This window comes from Onychostruthus taczanowskii, unplaced genomic scaffold (assembly GCF_017590055.1).
Source record: "Onychostruthus taczanowskii isolate IOZ18803 unplaced genomic scaffold, ASM1759005v1 scaffold1, whole genome shotgun sequence".
In the NCBI taxonomy this organism is placed as follows: Eukaryota; Metazoa; Chordata; class Aves; order Passeriformes; family Passeridae; genus Onychostruthus; species Onychostruthus taczanowskii.
In genome coordinates, this window is record NW_024496525.1 from 8,979,597 (window position 1) to 9,003,506 (window position 23,910).

General features: G+C 44.7%; 1 protein-coding gene across 1 annotated transcript; it reads left to right on the forward strand.

Annotated features, from left to right (window-relative positions):
* Nucleotides 1-20,486: 20,486 nt before the first annotated feature.
* SRP14 (signal recognition particle 14) lies at nucleotides 20,487-23,582 on the forward strand. The gene is made up of 5 exons (XM_041408944.1): nucleotides 20,487-20,557; nucleotides 21,047-21,119; nucleotides 21,766-21,878; nucleotides 22,378-22,410; nucleotides 22,744-23,582. The coding sequence occupies exons 1-5, from the start codon at nucleotides 20,534-20,536 to the stop codon at nucleotides 22,831-22,833; spliced, it is 333 nt and encodes a 110-aa protein (XP_041264878.1). The 5' UTR covers nucleotides 20,487-20,533; the 3' UTR covers nucleotides 22,834-23,582.
* The last annotated feature ends 328 nt before the right edge of the window (nucleotides 23,583-23,910 follow it).

Consider the following 23,910-nt stretch of genomic DNA (forward strand, 5'->3'; position numbering starts at 1 on the left):
AGGATTTAGGGTGGCAGTTATTGCTATGATGCAGAAATGGGATTTTATCTTTCATCTATGCCATCATAACAAAATAGTTAAGAAAACTTTTTTTTTGTTTGCCTCCTTGTCTGATAAATAAGACAACACATTTTTTCGCAACCACCTTCAACATTTTACCACTGATGGAGCTAAAGATGAAAGATTTTAGGAAAAAAAATGCTGAAATGGATCAGGCAAAATCCAAAGAGGGCCTGCCTGTATTAAGGTTGGGATCTGGATGGAGTTTTGGTTTCCATATCATAAATTTTAATATTGATAACCTTACTTATGCTTAACTCTGCAAATACCTGCTTTCAACAGGTGTTTCAACTCTTAACATCCACAGAAAAAACCTATTTGAGCAGTCTTACAGTGATTACTAGCACTTCTGTGTTTGCAAGCCAGAGAACTGTGACTTCTACTCCATATCAACAGTAGTGGAGATCCAGACACAAAATATTTATTCTCTCTGCCATTCCTTCCTTTTCCCTGTTGGGCTGGATGATGATGCTTGCTGGTTTTTGTTGGGGATTTTTTTTCCCCCCCCCAGAACAACACTGATGATGGTGATGATGATGATGAACCTGTGTTTTCACAGCAGAGCTTGGCAGTTGTATGTCATCCCAGAATATACAATAGATGCCACAAAGTAAGAGACAGTCTTAAACATGGTTGAGTCCATTAGGACTTTTTCCATCTAACCAAGGAGAGAGATCTCATTTTATAATTTTAAGGTACTGTGGAGATGGACATAATTCCCTTAAAAAAGAGTTTAAAATTCACATTTCCCACCTCCCTAGAAAGTGTGACAGTGATCAGGGGAGAGACTGGGGTGGGACATTCCTTCTCTTGGAGGTCTTCAGCTGGGAAGGGAAAGAAAATTGGATATGTCAGAGAGAGTTATGGTTATGATGCCTACTGGCTAGGACACACACTAGCCAGAACCGTGGCTTCCTTGCCCTGCTCAGGATTGCTTATGTATTTCCCTTACCATCTGACTACAAACTAGACAGCTATACACTTTCTTTTTGGTCCAGCTATTATCTAATCCTTTCCTAAAGCTGGCTTTCTCACAAGAGAGTTTAGGAATGCTCCCAGATGTCTTGTCTGCAAGACAAGACAAGCAGCTGTGGCTTTATATGCAGGGTAGGAAAGGGCAATAAGCAAGGCTTCACTGCATTTACTCCCAGATGTCTTGTCTGGTGGCCAGAGTACTGTAAGCAGCTGTGGCTTTATATGCAGGGTAGGAAAGGGCAATAAGCAAGGCTTCACTGCATTTCACACCTCTGTCCAGTTCCACCTGGTGAGGTATCACAGACATGAATTACATGATGTGACAGTGGCCGTGTGACTGACTGTGTGCTACATATTTCCTGCTGCACTTAGATCCAGGTTGTGTCTGTCCCTGCCTCCTAGAAGATCTGAACCTCCTCTGGGTCCTGCTTCTGCTCAATGGGACTGAAAAATTAGGTATCACACAGCCTTAACCTGCAGTGACAACATTTCTCTTTTGGACTCAGAAAGTATAGCATGTGAGTGAAGCCTAACTATATTTTAGTGCCATTCAGCCCTCAGTCTTTTAGGTGATACTGCCAGTAATATTTGCAGTGATTTAGTTAGGACAGAGATATTTTGTTGTGGGAACTCCCATCCACTGGCCCCTAAACTGAGCACACATGTTATGGGAACTCCCTTCCACTGGCACTGCAAAGGCAAGAAACAGCTCCTCAGCTGAAAGAGCTTTGGATGCTATTGTGCACAGATAGATTTAGAAACTGGGAAGAGTCTTATGGACCCCATTACTGATCAACAGAGCCACTGTTTACTCAGGTATAGCATGGCATACATATATATATATAAAAAAAAAAAAAAAGATAGTAAAAAAAAAAAGTAAAAAAGAAAGTAAAAAAAAAAAAAGGTGTGACACAGAGCATGGACTTCTTAGCAAAAGGACTTTGGGTTCGGGAACTTCCTGTACAGATACATGCTGCATCTTCTCCTTGTTCATATGGCAGGGGAAATGAAAGACGAGAAACACCAAGGGTGGGAATTAAGACTGTTTTCATTTCCTCTTTCTTGTTTGTTACTTGGTCTTTCTCTAGTAAAAGAAAAAAAAAACAACCAAAAGCAACTCGACAACAAAAAACGCAGCTGCACCTGGGGTTTTACAAAAATGTTCTCTTGCACTTCAACTCGTTCACCTCCTGGCAACACTGAACTCCAGCAAAGTACTCTCTCTTTAAGAGAGACTGCTCCCTGCCCAGCTGTTGACTTGCCTGAAGGTGAGACCTCTGCTTAAATTCATGGCTCCAGCTGTCAAAAGCAAAGAAAAGCAGCTTTTCCTTGGCGGCTCTCTGCTTTGGGTAGAATTTGACATCTTCCTCAGTCAGCAGAATTTAATCAGCATCAAGTGCCCACAGCCACTCAGCTCCACCACTGCTGGGGCTGGGGCTGGGGAACCAGACCTGCGAAGGAGAAGAGGGGGAGAGTCTTCACAGCAGGCAAAGACACAGGCACACATTTCTATGGGAAATCCAAAGCTTCTCACCATCTAGGGAGAGCCCCATTATCCTATTTGACTTAAGAATTGCTGTTATCATGCAGTAACCTTACCCGGCTCAGAGTCTGCCATGTCCTCCTGAGCAGCTGAGAGCAGTAAATGGAGTGAGTTATTGACAGCTAACAATTATACTGATTTCCAAAGTAAAGCTGGTGAAATGGGCTCAGGGATATATTTTCCCAGACCTGAGTTGACAAGTAAAGCCAAAGGAGCAATTTTTGATATTGTTATGCCTTGTTTGCCTTTCTCTTGGGGAAAAGAGCACCTTAAGTTATTGTAACACAGATGCCAACAAACTAAATGATCCATCATATGTCAGAAAACTGTTAATTTTCTGAGTTTAATTTCCAAGTGCCTAACCTATGAAGCCCAGCATCTGATCCATTCATGAACCTCCAATGATCAGATCAGACCAGCGTGTGCACACATAGGTATGCTCAGACTTGCCTAAGGACATACTACAGCAGGAGGGCATTTGCTTTTTCTTGGTACTGTCACCTGCTTCCCACAACCAAGGCCCCACATCCTGCAGAGGGAAACACACTGAGGAGACATCAGAATAAAGTGAGGTGAGAGAGTGGCAGTTCCCAGTCCAGGAAAGAAGAAACTCTTTACTATGAGGGTGTTGAGACACTGGAACAGGTTGCCCAGAGAAACTGTGGATGTCCCATCCCTGGAAGTGATCAAGACCAGGTTAAATGGGACTCGGAGCAACCTGGTCTAGTGGAAGGTGTCCCTGCCCATGGCAGAGGGTTGGGACGAGATGATCTTTAAGGCCCCTTCCAACCCAAACCATCCTATGATTTTGGGGGACTCAGAACAAGACAACTGCTGTTACAGCAGAAGCGTGCATGGGTGCTTTGTCAAAGAGACCTTGCATTAGTGCTTACCTATTTAGAACAACCTATTCACAGTAAAAGTTATTTATTTATCTCTATATTTTTGACACTCAAACTCCAGGCATTCTTATACATGTAGTTCCTTTTCTAGCACCTGCAGCTATTACCCATTTCCTGACAATATCATTGAGGAGAGGAAGGACACGTTGGGTTGTTCAGAGGAGGTTTTTTATAAATGTTTACCCCTTCCACCTGTTTGATATTAGCCTGCATAATAACCCAGAGTTAAAGCAAAGGAGGTGGCTGCTAGGAGCAAACAGGAAATTAAGCAATACCAAGGTAAGGCAGGCAAGGGCAGCAGAGAAACAAGCCTGTGGGGGTATTAACTGGTGAATATCCACATGCCTCTAAGCAGAGGGGTGATTTGGCTCTCCCTAGACCCAACCTCTATAGCAGAGGGACACTAAAGACCAGAATGCCCTCAGCTAGGAAAGCAGAGGAGTGGGAAAGAAGGAGGTGTGTGTGTGGGGGGGAAGATGCTGCGAATGCAGGTGGGAGTGCAGGTAAAGGCTTGCTGCTCGGGGAGTGGGGGAGAGCTCGCAGGTGCATCGCAGGCTAGCAGCTTGACAGTGATCAATGGAGAGCTCCGCCCGTGAACTGTGTACTCTCGCAGCCTGTAGCCATGAATGTGGTGGCTTTTTTTCCCCTGTTCCTTTGTATTTGGGGAATGAACTTCATAAAACCTGCATTCATCGTTTCTGCTCAGCCACATGACAAACTTCTACTGAACTGTGTCCTGGAGGGGTGATGCAGCCACAATAACAAGATCTCTCCTGCTCCAGTCATTAAGAACACTGCATTTCTCATGTCACAGAGCTGGGGGAGGGGACTGAGAGCAGCCGAGGAAGCAAATCCCGCTGAGGATACTGTTTCAATATGAAAGAGACCATTAACCCAGTGCATTTACCTACAGAACTCATCCAGTGCCCTACCAAAAGACATACTTTTAATCTTATCATAATATTGTCCATCTTTCTCAACATTTGCCTTCCAAAAAAGCTGTTACTGATAAGCAAACTTACAATCTTGCTCCCCTCTTTAAACCTCTTCAAAACTTTGCTGTGCTAAAGGCACAATGCTGATCTTGTGTCTGGAACCTCTTCTTCTCAAATGATCTTGCCTGTATAGAGCAGCTAATTGAACACATCTGTTGAATGTAATTTGAATGCTGCATGTTTGTTCTATATGTGTTATCTTCTATATTACTTGGAAATAATGGGTCTAATTTTTTTTTTTACAAGGATATTATTTGTGAAGGTGGTTTTCTATTGTCAGCCAAGTTCAGTGAGTGGTCAAACACTGTTTGCAATTTTTTTAGCAAAATTTTGTTACTGATTGTGTATGTAGATGTATATGTGTATGTTTAGTTATTTTAATAGTGTTTCCCTGCCTCCTGTAACTAGAAGAGGTGATATGCTCCTTCAGAAGCAGATCCTCAGTTATCATTCACTATAATGCAGCTTTATGGAAGGAGATGAACTGTGACAAGCTTTGTGTCTGTAGGATTACCTGCTGTACAGCACTCTGCTTGTGGGAAATGGGCCAACTAGTAATGCTGGATTACAGAATAGATGGAATTGACTGAAATGTATTTTCTTTTGCAATCAGAAATATTTTGCTAAAGTCTTACAACTTTCATTAAATTTAGTGACAGCAACTGGCATGGACTATTTTAAAAAGTACACATTCAGCAAATATCTGCTGAGAACTTTTCTCTACCAACTCCATTTTATCTGTTTTCTAAAAGAGGTCCTATAGACTCTGACACAGCCAAATTGCTGTGGCATGCAAAAATACTAGTGTTAGCTGAACCCTGGTAATTGTACAAACGTGTGCTTTTAGCTGGGGCAAACACAGGATAAATGACATTAACACTTCTCTTGGGTATAGACTAAACATACTTCTCCTCTCAGGAGGAAGCCTGATTGCAGGTCCAGCAGGGCAGCCTGGCTAATGGGCAGTAACTATCTGAGCTTAGCCTGAAGATGAGTCCCAGCTCCATGTGAAGCCCAGCTCCTTCCCAGCAATGACAACAAGGGGCCTTCCCTCGTGCCTGACCTGGTGAGTAGAGAGGGAAAGTGCATTGTAAGTGTTATTTAATTTCAATTACCGTGATACTTAAGAGCTCTGGTTTGGATTAAGGACTTTGTTGTGCTAGGCTCTGTTTAAACACACATAAAAACATGACACTGTCCTCAAGAGCTGCCTGCCTTACACAAACACACATGGAAGTCAGGTATGGCTTCCCCCTGAGGTTGAGCTTTGTCTTCTTTAATGCCTTGTGCTGTGCCAAACATGTTGCCAGTTGTTGCAGGCCCTCCATGTCTCAGAGCCCACACCTCTGCCTGCTCCTGGCTGAACTGGAAACTCAGAGAGTGCCTGTGTTTGTGTACTATGCAGTGGGGTACCCAGAAAGATACTTGAGGCCAAGTGGGACACACCTCCTATTTTAAGGAGAAGACCCTACAAGAAGACCCCAAGTACTGCAGTTCTGAGTGGGAAGAGCTTGAATTGGCTCAGTATGGCAAACAAGCACCTAGCACTAGGCAACTCAGGGGTCAGAGAAGGCAGAGCTGATCTGGCATGGGCAGCACTACACCTCTTGGGAGTGCTGCATGCTTGATGCATGCAGGATGACTAAAGGGCTGCAGGCCTTGTCATCCCATGGGAAGTATCTCTCCATCAACTCTGAGGCAATCTGTTGAAACACAACAACAAAACTGCCTTTGGAGGCAGCAACCAAGTAGGACCAGTGAGAAGCAGTTAGTTTACCCTGTGAGAAATGTGTATTTGTTTTGCCTGTAGGCTGTTCATAGGACTTCTGGCTTTGGCAGAAGTATCATAGAATGTTAAGGGTTGGAAGTGACCTTGAAGATCACCTAATCCCCAACCCCTGCCTTCCATGGGTAGGGACACCTCCCACTAGACCAGGTTGCTCAAGGCCTTAGAAATCCTACCTTGTTCCCTAAAGCTTCCTCAGTAAAGGTGAGTTATAAGCAATATCTGTTTTTCAAAGCAGCAATCTTTCCTTTATGAAGGAATGGTGGCATGATTTCTGAGAAGGAACTGGATAAAAACCTCTCTGGGTAATACCAAAGAGTGTTCAGTGGCCTATAGTGACAGACTCATAGTGGTGTGCATCCAAATGGTACTTGGATTTACCATTTTCTAAAATTAAGCAAAGACTTCTCTTTGCAGTAATCTTCTAATTTCCCCTCTTTCTCTCAACATTAAAGATCTGACTACATTCCTCCTCATAAACCTAGACTCATAGAATATGCTGAGTTGAAAGGGACCCACTAGAATCATCCAAGTTCAACTCCTGGTCCTGTGCACAACACCCCAAGAATCACACCATATGCCTGAGGGCACTGTCCATATGCCTCTAGAAGTTTGTCTGGCTGGTGCTGTGACCACTTCCCTGGGGACCCTGTTCCAGTGCCTGAACACCCTCTGGGTGAAGAACCTTTTCCTAATATCCTCAGGCCATTCCCTCAGGTTGTGTCATTGGTCAGCAGAGAGAAGATATCAGTGCCTGCCCCTCCAATTCTCCTGATGAGGAAGCTGCAGACAGCTATGAGGTCTTCCCTCAGTCTCCTCCTGGAGGCAGACCAAGTGATCCCATTCACTATTTTTCTGGTTTCCCCTCTAGACTCTTAGCCATCTTTGTTGCTGTCCTTTGGATGCTCTCTAACACTTTATATCTTTGTTATACTGTGGCACCCAAAACAACACTGGAGGTGAGGCTGCCCCAGAGCAGAGCAAAGGGGACAATGCCTTCCCTTGCCCAGCTGTGATGCTGTGCCTGATGCCCCCCAGGACACAGGTGCTGCCAGGACACTGCTGACTCATGTTCAACTTGCCATCAACCAGGACCCCAGGTCCCTTTCCACAGCATTGCTCTCAAGTGTCTCGTTACTCCCTCTGTATGTACACCTAGTTTTGTCCTGTCCCAGGTACAGAATCTGGCACCTGTCTTTGTTGAACTTAATTAGAAAACTTATTTAGAAAAGCAATATTGCTTTTTATAGATAGCCAGTCAATTTGGTTGTGTTCAAGATCTACAGAGTGCCCATCTGGACGAAGTTCATCAATATGGCTGCAGCATCATTTACATTAAACTGTATGTGATGTGCTGCTTGCAACTACTCTGTCTTGTAGGTTAAACAAGTTATGTGGGCAGACTGATTCCAGGAAAGCATCTACATATCAAAAGATGTCAGAATTCTCAAAACTGGTATAAGCTTAATAAACAAGTGTCCTCAGGTGTTGTTCAGGATGGTTTGGTTTTGTTCAGAAGGAAGGATGCAATGCAGTCAAGGTGTTGTGGTCTGACTGATAAACCAATTCTGGTCAAGATGGGGCGCACAGTCTACACCACTTAGCTAACCTCACACAGAAGTGAAGCAACTTGCCTTTTCTTTAATGTATTGCACTCTGGCTCACTCCTGTGATCACTCACTCCCCAATAAAAATACACATTTTTACTCTTGTAGACAAAATGTATAAACATTTGACCCCTGGAAATATGATATACAGCTAGAGACAGCCCTTGAAAAACCTGGAGTATGTACGTGCATTATAAATTTCCCCCATCTTACAGGACAGCATGGTAGAAAAAAAGATAACCAGTTGTCTCTCTTGGTCTCCCTCTCCACCCCGCTCCCTCACGCCCTTGCACTCCCCCTGCCTTTTATTGCGGGATGTGCCAACTTGTCTTGGCAAAAGCCAGTCTTGGGTCTTAAAACTGAAGAAAGTTCCAGTGTGTTTGTGACTAGCTCAGCCTTTACCAGGCCTCTTGTCACAAGCAGAGTATGAGGTGGTGAGTGCACTCTTGGGAGATGCAAGGATGCAAGAGATTTCTCTGGGCTCAGGGCAGGTAACATCAGCTGATGGCTGTGTGATTTCCACCCAGCACCCTCCACTACACTGCACACAGATACTGGTTCTTTGTTCTCCCTGTCCAGGCAATCTTTGGTATTGCTAGAAAGATTGCCTGCAAATCTTACCACCATCCCCACTTTTGGCAGTGGTGATTTCATGACATAGAAAAGTGCCCATTTGGAGCTGCAAAGCAGCTCATTTTCCAAAGATGCTACCAACAACAGTTGGGTGTTTCTCCTTCAGCAAGACTCAGTTTGGTCTGAATTTCAACCAGGAACCAAGATATGACAGCTTCCCATTCTCATTAGTACCTCACAGTGTCCTGTCATGATCATTAAAGATTAAATCACCCTGTGAGTAAACACGCATGCTGTTCTTAATGCATACGCATCTGTAGTCCGTGCCAGGACTTGGGATGGAAAAGGTCTGGTGGGACCATCATAATATGTTAAGAATTTGTGAAGCTCCATCCTAAGCTTGCTCTCTCTATTTCTTCCTTGTTAAATTTAATGGAAATTTTTCATATAAGCTCGTTCCTCTGGTCATTATTTCATATACCATCTTGTTCTTGTGTTAAGATCATGATTTAGTTTAAATTACTAATTCTCTCTCCCCATTGTTTTCTGACATATTTAAATACTCCTGTCCCTGCTCTCCATTCTTGTTTTGTTGCTTTCAATTCAGTTTCTTTTACAGTCTTCTAGGACAGTTTTCATTTTCCTGATCATCAGGGGTTATATCTGTTTTTTTGGTAAATATGGGTGACAAGGGCTGTGTGCATTGTTCTGGATGCAGTTTTGATACTGCCTTACCCAATGATGGTAAATGGTTTACTAATCAACTGAAGTATCTTGTCTAATATATCCATGGCTGTGTCCCACCGGTGGCTCAGTTATCCTGTGTCCAGTGCATGAATAAGCTTTGGTCTCTGTTCACTACTGTTACAAATACTGTGCCTTTGCAGCAGGAGCTCCTGCTGCCTAGGTGCATGACCTTCTATGCTGTGAATTTCAGAAGTCATCACATTTTTTCCTGGTATTCTACTCATCTTCTCTGTTGATGTGCCATCTCACCTTCAGTAAATTTCAGTAGCACCCTATTATTATTAATTTTGTGCCTCCATCAGCCTTGCTTAAGACAAGTAATAAATAACATCTCCTTAGCTTTTGTCTTATGCTGTTCCTGGTGGGAATCTCATCCTAAAATCTGTAACACAAAACCTCTGTTGCAGCACCTTTTCATCAATAGCATAAGTTGTCCGTGCGCCTTTGCCCATCTATTTCTGCTTTTCTCCAGTGCAAGAAAGGCAGGAGGAAAGCAGACTCTTCGCCGTGCAGAACAGAACAGAAGTGTGCTGTGATAGGATCAGCCCTGAGCAGTGCTGAGGGTGGGATCCCTAGATGTACTTGGCAAAGAAGTTGACATACCAATGGAGTGGGACAGAATAGGATTTCTGCTACTTGTACAGTATTCCCAAATATGCTTTGGGAGCCACCAAGAAGGCACATTTTACTGGTGCTCTGCAATACACAGTTGTGGCCTTTACTCCATGCACAGAAGAGGCTAGAAAAAAACAAAAACAGTCTCTCTCGAGTTTGTGTGGCAGCTCGTCTTCAGTCTGGTCAGTTCCATGGGAGAAGTCTCAGGGTTTTGAGTGCAGCATTTCCAAACACTGAGAACAAACCCAAAGCATCTGCAAAAACCGCAGAGTGTACAGTTAATACACCCAGATGTGCTGTCAGCTCCACAGCACTGCACTGGAGTGGATGGAGTGTGTAAATCTTGGAAAGGTTAAAGCTGAGAGACCAGTGATATGCATAAAGACTCATGTTCCTTCCAGGAGAAGGAGGAGGGGGGTGAGGTGTTATCATTCTCCATTAATCACTTACATCTCCAACCTGCCTAAATCCTCTGAAAAGAACCAGCAAAGAAAACACCAGCTGCTGTAGCTCCTACTTTTTCCTCTGTAACCACCAGTCTCTCTCCCTCCTCCCTGCCTTCCCCAGACTGTTTATTTTTACTGCTCGTGAATCAGCCAGGAACTTGCTCCCTGCAACAGGATCAGCTGAGAACAAGCTGCAGATTGAATGTTCCCTGAAATCCTGGGTTTGTTTTGTAGCTTAGGACCAGGAGCAAAACAGTGGAGAGAGGGAGAGAAAATGATACCTGTCTTATTCCTCATCCAGAGACTTTCATTCTGCAGAAAGCAGGACTTTCCCAACTTGCTCTCCAAATGCACTGCAGCTTTCAATAGAGATTCTGAGCATGCTAAGCTTATGAAAGTCACTTAAGCTATGGGTGCATTGGGTAGGGAACCATTGTTTTATTCAGATGTGCCTAGGTCCTACAGCTGCCTGAACTGCTGCACCAGAACACCACACCACAAGCAGCACAACACTCTCCCTTTGGACATGGCTGTGCTGGGATGTCAGAACTGCTCTGTCTTGAATAGCAAAAAGATTCACCTTCCAAGCTCGACTGCACCATGGCTACTCCAGCTCTGACATTGGTGCCTCAGCTTGCACCAGAGGCAGGGGCAGGGAAGACATTAGTGAGGTCACTGCCCTGCTTAGTGAAAGCCATCCTGGGTGACAGCCAGATACATGACTGTGGTAGAGAAGAATGGCAACACAGAGAATGGTGAAGAGTGGTGACAGAGAAGTGACTGATAGGGAGGAAAAAGCTGAGACAAAGAGAAACAAGAGGGGAAAACTGAAGGAAGGAAAAAAGGAACTGAAACAATCTCCCAAAAAAATTTTGTGCAAAAGGAGGAAAAGAAAAGGTAACATCATCCTTGGGAGATTGAATGTCTTCCTCAGCCAGGACGGGGCTGTCTCTCTGGTGCCTCTCTGAACCCACACTAACCACAGCACCCATGAGTGCATTCTCCTGCCACACTGCAGTCCTAGTCCCTAGGAGGATCACACTACTGATCCACAAGCAGTAGAATTTGGGGAATCAGTTTGGAGTCCTGTCCTCCACAGAGCAAAAAACCAAGGAAAACCTTATTTACATAGCCCCCCAAATATTAGCTTTCTCCAGACTCTTGTGTTCAAACAGCCCAAAGGCCACCCTGACATTTGCCATCCGACACGTCATGTAATCCGATTTAAATCCAGCATTTCAATTTGTACGCCTCCGAAAGGCATGAAGCATTCCCTTGTCACCGAGTGGAATGGAGCAGCACTCGACTTGTGCAGAGGGGTGCATCCCCCATGCAGCACTGCCACTGCACGCACCCAGAGACTGAGCTGTCACTTGGCCTCTGGCCTGGTGCAGAACTGCTAATCTCACACTGAAGAGGCTATTTGCTGCCAAGACTTCTCTGCCAAAAGATAACTTTATAATACTGATAATCAGGTGCCCTGTGATGATTAAATGCCTGTTGCTTGCCCCTGTATGAGGAGTTTCTTGCTGACATGCTGTTTATTACAGCAAACCACATTAATTACAGAAAAAGCGGTCTTTTACTGAAAAGAAGCAACAAAATCTTATCTTAGCCTAGAAGTGGAGAAAGTGCAATTAATTAATTTGTTTCTGAGTCTAACCTCTAGACATAATAGATTTTCTAGCACGGCTATATATTGTAATTACAGGATGGAGCAAGTCTATACTGTAGCTTGCATTTGAGTGTGTAATGAGGAGTGAAAGATTGATGTTCGTGTGGTCAGATGACTAATACACTGTTAAGAGCTGAACTGGTCGAGCAAGAGTAACAGGCACCGGAGATAGCATTTGATGTCTTGCTGAATAATGATGTTGTTTCCTATGTTAATTATCTTCCTCTAACCTGATAATTAACTTGTCCTAAGAGTACTGAGTGCAACACAACACTGAAGACACTGCTGCTCCATGGGTAGCTGGTGTCATGCCACTGCTCATCCCTGTGGTCTTTATTGTCCCTCAAGAACACTAGGGGATTTTCCCAGACTGCACACAGTAGGCATGGATATATAAACACATGTGACAGATGACAGATGCCTTCTGAGAAATTGCGTTAATGATACTCTTCAGTCTTGTCTGGGAAAACAACGAAAGGAAAGACCAGGGTGAGAGAACACCATACCTTGATTGCAAAACAATGTTAGGTAAACCTTTAGCATAAACAAAGTCACATTCATCCTAGGATTTGTGGGGGCTTTTTTTTTTTTTTGTCGAACATATCCCTTTTGTAATGTTCATCATAAAGACCTAGAGTACTCTTCCTCCAATGGAGTTCAGTGGGGTTTTAGCTCTCCTGCTGTGTTCAAATGATCATAAAACAAAGTTGGGTCATTATAAGGTTTAAGCATAATAGATGCCCTACATTTACTGTGCCTCACTGGCTGAGTTCTCTAAAACTTCTCTCTGTGCTTGGCAGTTTAAGTCCTGGAGATTTTACTGCTTTTTTACTGGCTTTATAACCCAATCATAACTTCTCTGAAAGAAAAATCCCATACCAAAACCAACAGGTGGGGTTGAGGTTTCACTGCAAAAACAAACAGACAAACAAAACTTTCAACAAAATAAATTCTTTGATAAGGAGGTTTCTGGCACAGTATTCTGTAAATTTAGCACAATACTTAAACACTGTATCTTCAAGCAATGCCACTCCTGAACTTTGAAAGCTGTAGGGGTCAGTTGTCGCAGAAGTTTTTAAGGCTACAGGCAGTAACAAAGGAACTGCGTTTGTAATATCTGCATTGCTTCTGATAATTTCCTTGTCAGGATTGCATTTAAGGCTCTGTGAGCTTGATTGGCAATGTCTAGGTTACCCGCTCCTGCAAGCAGGGGTGACTCACCTGGGATTTCTATAGCCTGAGCACTAACAAAGAGCCTGTGACTTCCAATCTGCCTGGGGCTCCTGTCTGCTGCCCTGTGTGCCTTTGAAGACAACGTGTATTCAGAAACAGAGGGGAGGGCAGAAATAAAGGGACAGGGAGAGCAACAAACCCAGATTTCGGTTTGGGCACCTGCGCTTCCTGTTTCTGAGTGGCTCCACTCACAGTTACAGTGCTTAGATTCTTCTGCTTTACAGAGGTACCCCCTGCAACCCTTCATCTCAGAAGGAGCTTTTGATAAACAAAGCCAGTAATAAGGTCGGATTTGGATATGGAGAGACATCACCAGAACCAAATTATGTCAGGGTAGCAAGGGATGTTGCCTGAGTGTGTAGGCAGTAGGAGGCAAGTAGGAGAGTAAAAACACTCCATGAGCTGATAAGAGTGGATTAAGGATTTGGCACTGAGCAAATCACTAGAGAAGAAGGACATGTTTCAGAAAGGCAGAATGAGAAATCACGGCCAGTGCTGTTCCTGCCCTAATGAACTGACCACTGCTGGAAATGGTTATCTCAGGATGGCGTTGAAAACCATCTACTGTGATGGACAAGATGTTTTAGGTGTTGTAAGAAGGCACGAGTGATGCTTGCTGACACTGAAGCTCCAGAAGCACTGCACATGATTCTGATTTTCTTTCTCACAGGAGGCAGAAGAAAATACACAAACTAGTAATATCCAGCCTGCTGTTTCAGACTCACTAACATGGAGTCCAGACTGTTTATACGGCAGAGATACCTTCAAGCCCTTGTCACCTCAGCCTCGAGTGTCTCTGCCTCCTCTCCTGCGCTGCCATCCACCGGGGGGTTGGGTGTGTGAGGTGGGGGCGTCCGGAGCACAGGGGCAAGGCAGGCGGACAGCTCATGTAGAAAACAGCTTTGCAATGCCTAGATCCTGCAGTTTTTTTCTTTCCCCCCATTGTTAAGTGGCATTGAGCACCAGCAAAACAGGAAACTGCTTCCTCCAGCCGCTGACCCAGCCAACCCAGGGCAGCTGCTGGCTGTGCAGTGGCCTCCCCACACCACCCTGTTCCTAGAAAGTGTCGGGACATTTGGAGGAGTGTTTAAGGAAGAGCAAAATGTGCTACTAAATCTTGAATAAGTAGGTATGTTTGGCAACTCTTACAAGAAGGGAATCATACTGGAAATATCTGGTTAAAACTGTTAAAAAACCCTCTCTGCTTTTCCAAAATTGGGGCTTATGGAAGTGAGAGCAATGATATCCAAGCCAGGCTCTGTCACCTCACTCATCTGGCAACTAACTTGACTGTCTTTTCTTTGTGATGTGCAGATCTTGTATCAGACATCATTACTTGAGCTATGAAGAAACTATTGTTTTATAGGCACTGCAGCTTTTGTTGTGATCCTTGAACCTCAGAAGTCCAGCCAGGTCTTGCTTTGCTGGGCGTCCTCAACAGAGGCAGGAAATAGTGCTGGTGAGGTGATAGGTGACCCTTTTCTTCCTGAGACAGCAACACCCCATGGTATCAAGAGAATACATGCTGCTGGGGTTTCTGTCCTTCTGATGAGACTGCAAATGGAGGATAGCAATGACATTGTGGCTCCCTTTCTAATTACACATCCCCAGGTGATCTCTGATATCTAGAACAATGTTATCCTTCCTGGCGACATTCTGCTGATCTAAAATTCCCATTGATTTGGTTTAGTTTTGGTTTTGTTTTTTTCTATGTTGTGATATTCTTCATTTGGTCTTTTAAAAACTTATATAGTTTAAGAAAATTCCTGTAAATTCACTGGGAATGTCTGGTGGAAATTTTTCACAAGTGCACTTCTGTCTTTCTGAAAGTAGGACACATTGATGTGAAAGAAATGATGCTCAATCTAATTTCTGTCACCTCATTACTCTTGAGCTCCAACTTAATTACCTCCCTGATGCTTTGCACAGCTCTTAACCAGCCATTTTGTGTCTACTCAAAAAGCTGCCACACTAAATGAAGTGATGACTAGATATACTCTTCCCACTGGAGAGAGGAGATGTGAGATTTGGTTGAGGTTTGAAACACCATTTCTAGAGCACCCAGAAGGAGCATCATATGGTACAGGCTTGATCCTGCATTCTGGAGTTCACAGATGACTCACACAGACCCACTGAAACCATGCTGAGTGCTTATGTCACAAACCTATGGTGCCACACTCATGGCCACACCGTCTCTGGCTGATGTCTGTGTGTGCAGAGCAGTGCTGGCAGCAGCCACAGGCCGAGGCCCGAGAGGAGGAGGGGACAGGGAGGACAGCTCAGCTGTGTCACCTCACAGGTGCTCTTCTTCAGAACAGGCTGTTCTTACACTCTGCTCTGCTCTACTCACAGCTGAAAGTTACCAGGACTTTGGATGTTCAAATTGCATTTCTCTCCTTTTTTATCTGACCATTTTCCTTCAGTGTTTTGCATTGGATTTGGAGGTATGTGAGATTGTCTTTTGCTAGTTCTGTCCTTCAAACTAAACACATATGATTGACATGGGCTTCTTGTCCCTCGGTCCTTCCTCACACTTTGGTAGTTAAATTAATTGGCTCTTTAATTTCCTTGTTCCCAGAAGTATGTCGAGCACTACAGCATTATTTGTGGACTCAGTACATACATGCCATTGCAGGGTCTTACAGAGCACAGATGACACCATCACTTGTACAGATGAACAGCTCTGCATCTGTGCTTTTCTTCCAGCTTTTTCCTCCCCATTTTTTGTGAGATGGGGGCTTGTCACAAAACCACTTCAAGCATGTGTGAGACACTTAATAATAGGGTAAATATACATCCCTTATCTTCTTTGACAGGGAAGCTTTCTAAAATCTGGATGGTACTTCAAAACCACGTGGGTCTCTTCCAAAAAGATCTTCTTGTGTCTCACTCAGATAGGTTTTGATTTGCACTACAATAGTAATGTGGTGCGTTAGAGTTTTAAGAAATGTATCCGTATCTATTTCCTGGTCTCCCCAAAATATAAATCACTGTTAACATTGCTGTTACACAATGAAAGTCAGTGTCTGTTGAACTCAAGGTTACACTTAACCTATCTTGAAACTCATTATGTGTTAATATGACATGATAATAAATAGAATAGGAAGGATTCATTAAAATGAACAGAAATGCTTAGGGAAGAGCTGAGGGTATATGAATCAGCTCCTAACTCATAAGGAACCTGTTTGTTGAGGAGATCATCTCTTTGGAAGTTGGCTTTCTCACCAGGAGAAGCTTCTCACTCAGGAGCTCTCTGGTGGCATAATGTGGTCTCAGAAAGATCTTTTAAAATGCCTCGTTTACTACTCTGATGGAATCTATAAGGTATTCAGAATCTTTTTCTTTCTCTACCAGCTGATGAGGCTAGTAACACTGCTTTGTACCTCTGTATCTACCTTGATCAAGAGGTCTCTGTCATTGTTCCCTTGCATGTCCTTTATTTCTTTTCACAAGGGCCACTTATAAAGAAGGTTAAGACCCTATCTCAGGACTGACATTCACCTGTACCAATGTAACCAACTGATTGCTTTGTTGGAAATCCACCTAATATCAGAAAAAAAGAATAAGTGTTCCTTCCTCTTGTTAAAATTTTTCTTCTCTACTCCCCTGGCACAGGGCTTAGAGATGCTATGGTAGCTCTTCCAGGGTTAATAGTCTTTCTGCCCAACCAGCCTCTGTTAAATGTTGGCTCTTTTCCTGTGCCTATTAATCTCAGATCTGGTGAGGCCAGTAAGACAGCGAGGTGTGTATCTCTGTTTTTACAGTGCTAATGATAGACTTGTAAAGGGGGGGGGGAGGCTGTTACTGGGCTCTTGCTCTAACACTGACTCTTTTTCCTTTGCATATACTTTGACGTGGTATTCTTGAACTTACAGATCAAAGAGAATTACCAGAATGATCCACTTGTGAATTGTGGGCCATTATCTGTTATTAACTCATCTTGAGCACTGTGGTGAGCAAACTGTAATTTACAGTATGTTATTACATTTCTGCTCACTGTGGTGCACAGCAGCTGAATATGTGTGTGTGCTAGTCCATAACTAGTAGTAATCCTTGCTGGCTAATTCGAATAGATCTTTGCCAACCTCTACTAAGGCTGATCAAGAATTTAATTTACTTCTAATAGTTTTGTTTGTCTGCTTCCTGCCCCTCCCACCACATTTAGGAGAGATTTCACCTTCTCCTTTTCTCTTCAGTACATGCTTGCTTCCAGGAAAACTTGGAAGTGCAGCAACAACCGCCTCCAGTTCTCTGCCAGATTTCCTTCAGGATTTAATGATTCAGGTGGCTTCATTTGCTAAATTTTTGCCAAAAGAAAAAAAAATAAGGAAAAAAAAGTAGTTCTCCACTGACACCATATAATAAAGTTGAGCAAACAGGAGGGCTGGTAGGAGACTTATTTTTATTGCCTGGCCCTGGTCACATGACAGATCAGGTTACAAAATACTAATACCCCTGCCAACTCTCAGGATCCACCAATTCCTCTTGCTACTGTTTTAATCCAACCTGCCTTTTCTTATTTTTTCTCCTTTTTTTTTCCTATTTTTTTTCTATTTCCCTTTTTTTTTTTTTTTTTTTTTTTTTTTTTTTTTTTTTTTTTTTTTTTTTGGGGTGGGGGGGGGGGGGCCCTTTTTTTTTTTTTTTTTCCCCCTTTTTTTTTTTTTTTTTTTTTTTTTTTTTTTTTTTTTTTTTTTTTTTTTTTTGGTGTGAGGGCATGGGGTGAGGGGAAAGACATCAGACTGGGGCAGGAGATAGAGTGAAAAGCGAGTATATCATGATTGGGAGTATCCCTTTAGCTCCTTCAGTGTTTGTTCAGCACTTTTTCGCCAGCTGAATAGCTTATTCCCTCAGAGTGTTGGCAGCCTTTGGCAAAAGTAAAGCAATGTCAGCATTCCCCTGTTCCATCTACTTTTTGGAAAGCAATCGTTAAAAATGTTCCATTTTCACCTTGTTTGCAAGTTGTGATTAAGGCTTCTCCCCCAATTAAATTGTGACATTCTGGCTTGAAAAACAGCTTCAAGATCGGGAAGATAAGCTAACACACATGCACACATAAAAAAAAAAAAAAAAAAAAATCCTCCTTCTTTCTTGTGGAAAGAAATTCAGCAGTTCAGTGGAGCCACTTCTTTTAATAGCAGTGAGACAAATATATTTTCCAAAAAATTGCTGATAAAACAACAGATTTGGAAAACATAGACTTCATGCAACTCTCTGGAGTTCTTCACAGCAGTTTCCTCTTTGTCCCTTCTTCCAGCATACAGCAGAACCAGAGCTTTAGTGTCACAGATTCCTGCAAGGAATCAGCCTGGAGAGGTGGATGCCCTGTGTCTTTGCACAGTCTCTGATGTGGCAGCTGCACTGCTGCTGCCACCTCAGCTACATCGAGTGGGCACCACTACGGCCACAGCGTCCCAAAGGTTCACCTCAGCAACAGAGGCAGCGCCTTACAGAGGGGGAGATTCAGGGGAAAAACCTCGGTGGTGTCCTTCCCACAGGCACTGACGGTTTTGGCTGTGTCAAAGGTTTGAGAGAATAACTACATATAATGTTTCTCCACCTTTATAATGAAGAGCTGTGGCACGGAGGAGTTAGGAGAGCAGTTCATGGCAACACAAGATTTCTCTAGTGAAGTCAACAGTCAGAATTCAGGTGACAGTGGTAGTCCCTGTGTTTCAGCCACGAGACCACCCATCTTCTCTTTTGGCAAGCGTGAGTGGAAATGTACTTCTGCCTTCCAGTGCCTGTGACCATGGTAGTTTCCAAGGGGGAGTGTGTTGCAATTGTTTTAGTTTTTCCATTTCTGCTCTTCTTTCACAAGTTGCCTATAAAAACCTGCAACACTCTTACACTGACCATGTTCTGGGCTCTCTTGAAAACACAACCCTACTCTGATTTCTGACAAAACAACCTCTTGTAGTTATGACTTCTCCAGCAGGCAGGCAGGGTTAGAGGAAGAAGTGTCAGCAATGACTCCGTGCATGCACCCATGTTCGCTTGTCGTGACCACTGACTGCAGGCTGGTAGGGGCAGGGACCATCACTGCACGTCTGCAGGGCTTTGGCCTCTCAGTACTTCCAACCACAGCACTGATGGTGTCCCCTTAGAACGCCTGTTTTCAGGAGGCTTCAATAACACATATTCCTTCTTTTTTATTATGTTTTTAATGCCATGAGAAACACTGGAATTTATTATACTGCAGTCTTTCCTTGTCAACTGCAAATAATACAAGTGCAAAAGCATCAGGAGGATGGTATCATCCATGGTTGTGGGAAAAGTAGTGCTGGATCTCTACACTTCCCTTGTGGAGTTACCTTAATAACTTGGTAGATTTTCATAAACTATGGCCGGGTTGTAATGACCTGCTTGTTGGGCATCTGTTTCCGTGTCCTTTAGGCAGCTTCATTTCTGTGTGTGCAATCACAGCACCCTCTACTGCCTCCCGCTGAACCTGCAAGGCACCGCGAGTAGTCGTGGACTCTAGAAGGGACTTTTGGAGTGACTAGGCTTTGTCATTATCACGTGTGGTTTCATATACCGAACAACACCCCCACCATGAAAACAGTAACGCAGGAAGGTGTTTCAGATCTGTCTAGAACGCAGACCAGAGCCCATAAATGAACAGTATGAGTTCCCCAGCGACTCAAGCACCTATCAGCCTGACAGCAGTTTTTCCTTTTATTCTGTAAGGCATTATCTTCCACTTTTGTTAGGTCCACGGAGGAAAAATCGATCTATTTTGCTAGCGATAAACACAGAAAGGCTCTAGATCCCGTGCTGCCACTTCTGTGTGCTCCTGCCCCGACTGCCACGGGCCGGACAGAAAACTCCCATTACAGAATCCAGCCCTCAGGAGCTTCAAGTGTCAGGGCTGTGAAGTGCTCTCTCGGCCCTGCCAGGCGCAGGTCTCCCCCCTGCTGTTTTTGCACAAATCCAGGGGTTCGTTTGGTCTCAAATCCCGCCCTCCACAGCCAGCCGCGCTCAGCAGAGCCCTTTGCACCAGTCCGGTCTCACTGGGGCGACGGGCCGGTCCCAGTTGAACCCTGCGAGCGACTCCCGGGGCCGGGTCTCGGACCGCGCCACGCGGGCTAGGCAAAGCGGGCTCCAGGCCCTGACAGCGGGCGGGGCCGCAGCAATCGCGGTCTCCGGGCCCCGGCAGCGGGCGGGGCCGCAGCAATCGCGGTCTCCGGGCCCCGGCAGCGGGCGGGGCCGCAGCAATCGCGGTCTCCGGGCCCCGGCAGCGGGCGGGGCCGCAGCAATGGCGCTGGGCGCGGCCGGGCAGCGGGCGGCACCGCCCCGGTCCCTCCCACCCCGCGCCGCTGACGTGGCGCTGCCCCCGCGCTGCGCGTGCGCACGCGGCCCTTCCGGAGCGGAGCAGGATGGTGCTGCTGGAGAGCGAGCAGGTGCGGGGCCGCGGCCCGCCGGCAATGGGGGCGAGCCCCGTGCGCCGCCGTGGAGCGGGGGAGCGAGCGAGCGAGCGGGGGAGAGAGGGAGAGAGAGAGGGAGAGAGGGAGGNNNNGAGGGGGGGGGGGTGGGGGGGAGATGCCGGCCCCGCGCCGGCCCCGCGCCGGCCCTGGCGGCGTGGGAGCCACTGCGGGGGAGGGGAGCGGAGCGGAGCGGAGCGGGCACTCTGAGCCGGCGGGGCAGAAGCGCCGGGCCCGCGGGAGGTCCGGGGGGCTCAGAGCTCGTGTTCGGAGTCAGAACCGCAGGCCGAGCCGCCCCCGGCTGGGACTGTGTCCTGCAGTTTCAGCGTGGGGAAAGCGAGAGTTGGCCTTTCCTCGGTGCTGCTCCCGCGGGTGGAGAGAGCCCGGGCCCGGGCGGCGCCCGCGGGGAGCGGAGCTCGGAGCTCGTGTGGTGGCCCCCAGCCATGGGCGCGTCTCTTTCTCTTGCAGTTCCTGACGGAGCTTACCAGGCTCTTCCAAAAGTGCAGGACCTCCGGCAGCGTTTTCATAACGCTGAAGAAATGTAAGTTTTGAGTCTGTTACTGGGTTAAAGAGGTATTCATATAAATCCGACTGTTGTCACCAGGTATTTTAAGTGATGAGAGCTGTAATCCAGGGTATCTGAAGACAAGAGCAGTCATAGGGACAAACCCGTCAGCAGGAGCATTGATGGTACCACTGTTACTATTAGTATACTAATAACCTTTGAGTCAGGCTGTATTTCGAACTGCAGGACTTTCAAACTAGAACATTCTGATTGTTAAACAGTAAGTTAAAACTGTTTGTTTTCTGTAAAAGGAGAGTTCTGATGGTGTTTTTGTGTGTTCATGTTCCTCTGGTTCCTGGCTAGCTGGCACCACTGGAGAGGCCATGTATCAAGTCAGGAGGCAGCAGGGTGGTGTGCATTTAAAGCATGCTGCTGCTCGAGCAGGTGGGGCATACAGCACGTTGAGGGGAGGATTTACTTCATTTTTTCTGGCAGGTACAGTTTACAGAACAGATCTTTCTGGGGTTCCAGAGTAAGAGCAATTTGGCAACAGCATTAGTTCAGCTGGCCTGAAATACCAAGGTGTTCCACAGATCGGCTCATAAACAGTTTTTGACATCTCATATCAGAAAGCATCTGTTGATCTTAATAAAATAAGAATAAAAATTCTTTTTCAATACAGATGATGGCCGAACAAAACCAGTTCCACGCAAAGGCCATGTAGAAAGTTTCGAACCAGCAGACAATAAGTGTCTCCTGAGAGCAACTGATGGAAAGAAGAAAATCAGCACAGTGGTAAGTGACAACTGTGTGGCTTTGATTTAATGTTCCATATTTTAAGTGAAAATTGAGGAAACGTTAACTGGTAGTTGAAAACCTGATGTGTGTTTACTTTGAATTGGGGATTGGGAAAGGCTTTAGCTGACTTCAGCTCTGCTCTGTGATAAGACACAAGGAAAAAATGTTACTTAAGAAAAACAGCCGAGTACATGAGCTGCAGCATTTTTATTGAATCAAAGCTTTCTTTGAATGCTTTTACACTTTCTTCCAGTATGAAAGCATGTGAGTTAGGCCTGTAGAGGGTTTTGGTAATTGAGGAGTATTTTCAGTTTTCTAAATCAGTGAAGTCCTGTGCCATATCAGGACAGCACATTGACCACTGAATGTTTTAAGTTGATCCAACTGATGCTAAAAAGACCAGATGTTAACTGGTGGGTAAACATGTACTGACTGATACTTGGTCTGTAATAGAAGCCAGAGTTTTCATGGTTAACCTCCAGTATTACTTTTGTAGGTGAGCTCAAAGGAAGTAAATAAATTCCAGATGGTAAGTTTTGTATGCTTTTTATCCTCTTTTTCTGTAAGTAGTAGAAGTGGTCTATTGGAAGCACTGGACAGCTGAGAACAGGTTGATTTCTTCCTGAACTGCCACAGAAACTAACTAAGACTACCCATTTATCTGTTTTAAAAAATCCTGGTTTATTTTATCTAACCTTGTACATTGGTTTAGAAACCGTATTTTCCTGGTGCAGGGTGTAAGAGCATGGTTCTCTGGGAAAAGACTGATAATTGGCTGTGTGTAATACTTAAAATGTTACCTCTTGCATATTGTCATTTAAGTATTTGGGGCTCTTTTAAATGGTTCTAATTGTTCTTTCAGGCATATTCAAATTTGCTAAGAGCTAACATGGATGGCTTGAAGAAGAAAGACAAGAAAAGCAAGGCCAAGAAGAGTAAAGCAACACAGTGATGGAACAGTGTGCTATGCTACCATCACTATAATAGACTTGACCCTTGCTCAAAGCAAAGTCCATTTCTTTTTGAGTTACTACTTGTCTTTGGCTTTCCTTCCAGCAGGAAACGGGGATGTGATCAGTACTTTTGTTTAAACTGAGAGCAGAGATGCTTTCTTTGGGTTGCTGAATGGCAGGAGTATGTACAGCATTCTACTGACACAGCTTTACACTCAGCTGGTTTGTACTTACACTGCTGCCGTGTTCTCTGCAGTGTAAAACCTGGCTGGAGGGTAGCACAGGGTGAAGAGACATACACTGTACCAGAAGCAAAACAAGACTGGAGCAGGTGCCTCAGTGACAGATGCCCAGTTTTATAGATGAGCCTCAGTAATTCTAGGGAAAGCAGGTGCCAACATATTATCAGGAACAGCTGCTTTCCTGTTTCTGTCTTAGAATCTGAGGGCCACGTCTACATGATGCAGTGCAGATATCCCAAGGCAGCCAGCACAGTGCTCAAAGTTCTTGCAGAGCTTTCACTCCATGCAGATCCAGCTGTTCTGACCTGGGCATGGGGTGGGGGGAGGTAGGACTCTGCATCATGTTCCCTTCAGACATAACTTAAAAATGGTCATGTCACCTAAATTTTTTTTTAAAAAAACATCATCCTTCAGTATATTCAGGGATCTGAATTTTCCTTCCTTCATATGAACAGATGTAAAAAGTAAATATGTAATTGCTCCTATTAAACATAATGAGAAATGGATTGGGCGTAATGGCTGATGTGACTTCTTGTGAATTGCTAGGAATGGCACAGTTATCTCTGTCTTCAGGGCTGTCTGCTGCTTTGGACATTGCTGTTAGAACCTTCACAGTTCTCAGCAGTTTTGTGGTTTGTCTTGCAAGTTACCTCTACATGTTTTAACTTAGTCACCTTCTTTGCTACAAGAAAGGGTGGAAAAAATAAGTAGGTATTTATTAATATAATGAGCCTACAAATGGCAATCATGTGCTTTAGAGAAAGAGGTGTAAGTTGTTTAAACAAAAAGTACCAAGTGGGAGGGAGGGTAAACACCAGTGTACTTTCAGAAATC

Bases quoted from the DNA above. Each gene is read 5' to 3' on its own strand.
- SRP14 (XM_041408944.1), top strand. From the start codon at position 20,534: ATGGTGCTGCTGGAGAGCGAGCAG. The intron at 20,558-21,046 runs GTGCGGGGCCGC...TTTCTCTTGCAG, and splicing joins TGCTGCTGGAGAGCGAGCAG to TTCCTGACGGAGCTTACCAG. The intron at 21,879-22,377 runs GTAAGTGACAAC...TTACTTTTGTAG, and splicing joins AGAAGAAAATCAGCACAGTG to GTGAGCTCAAAGGAAGTAAA.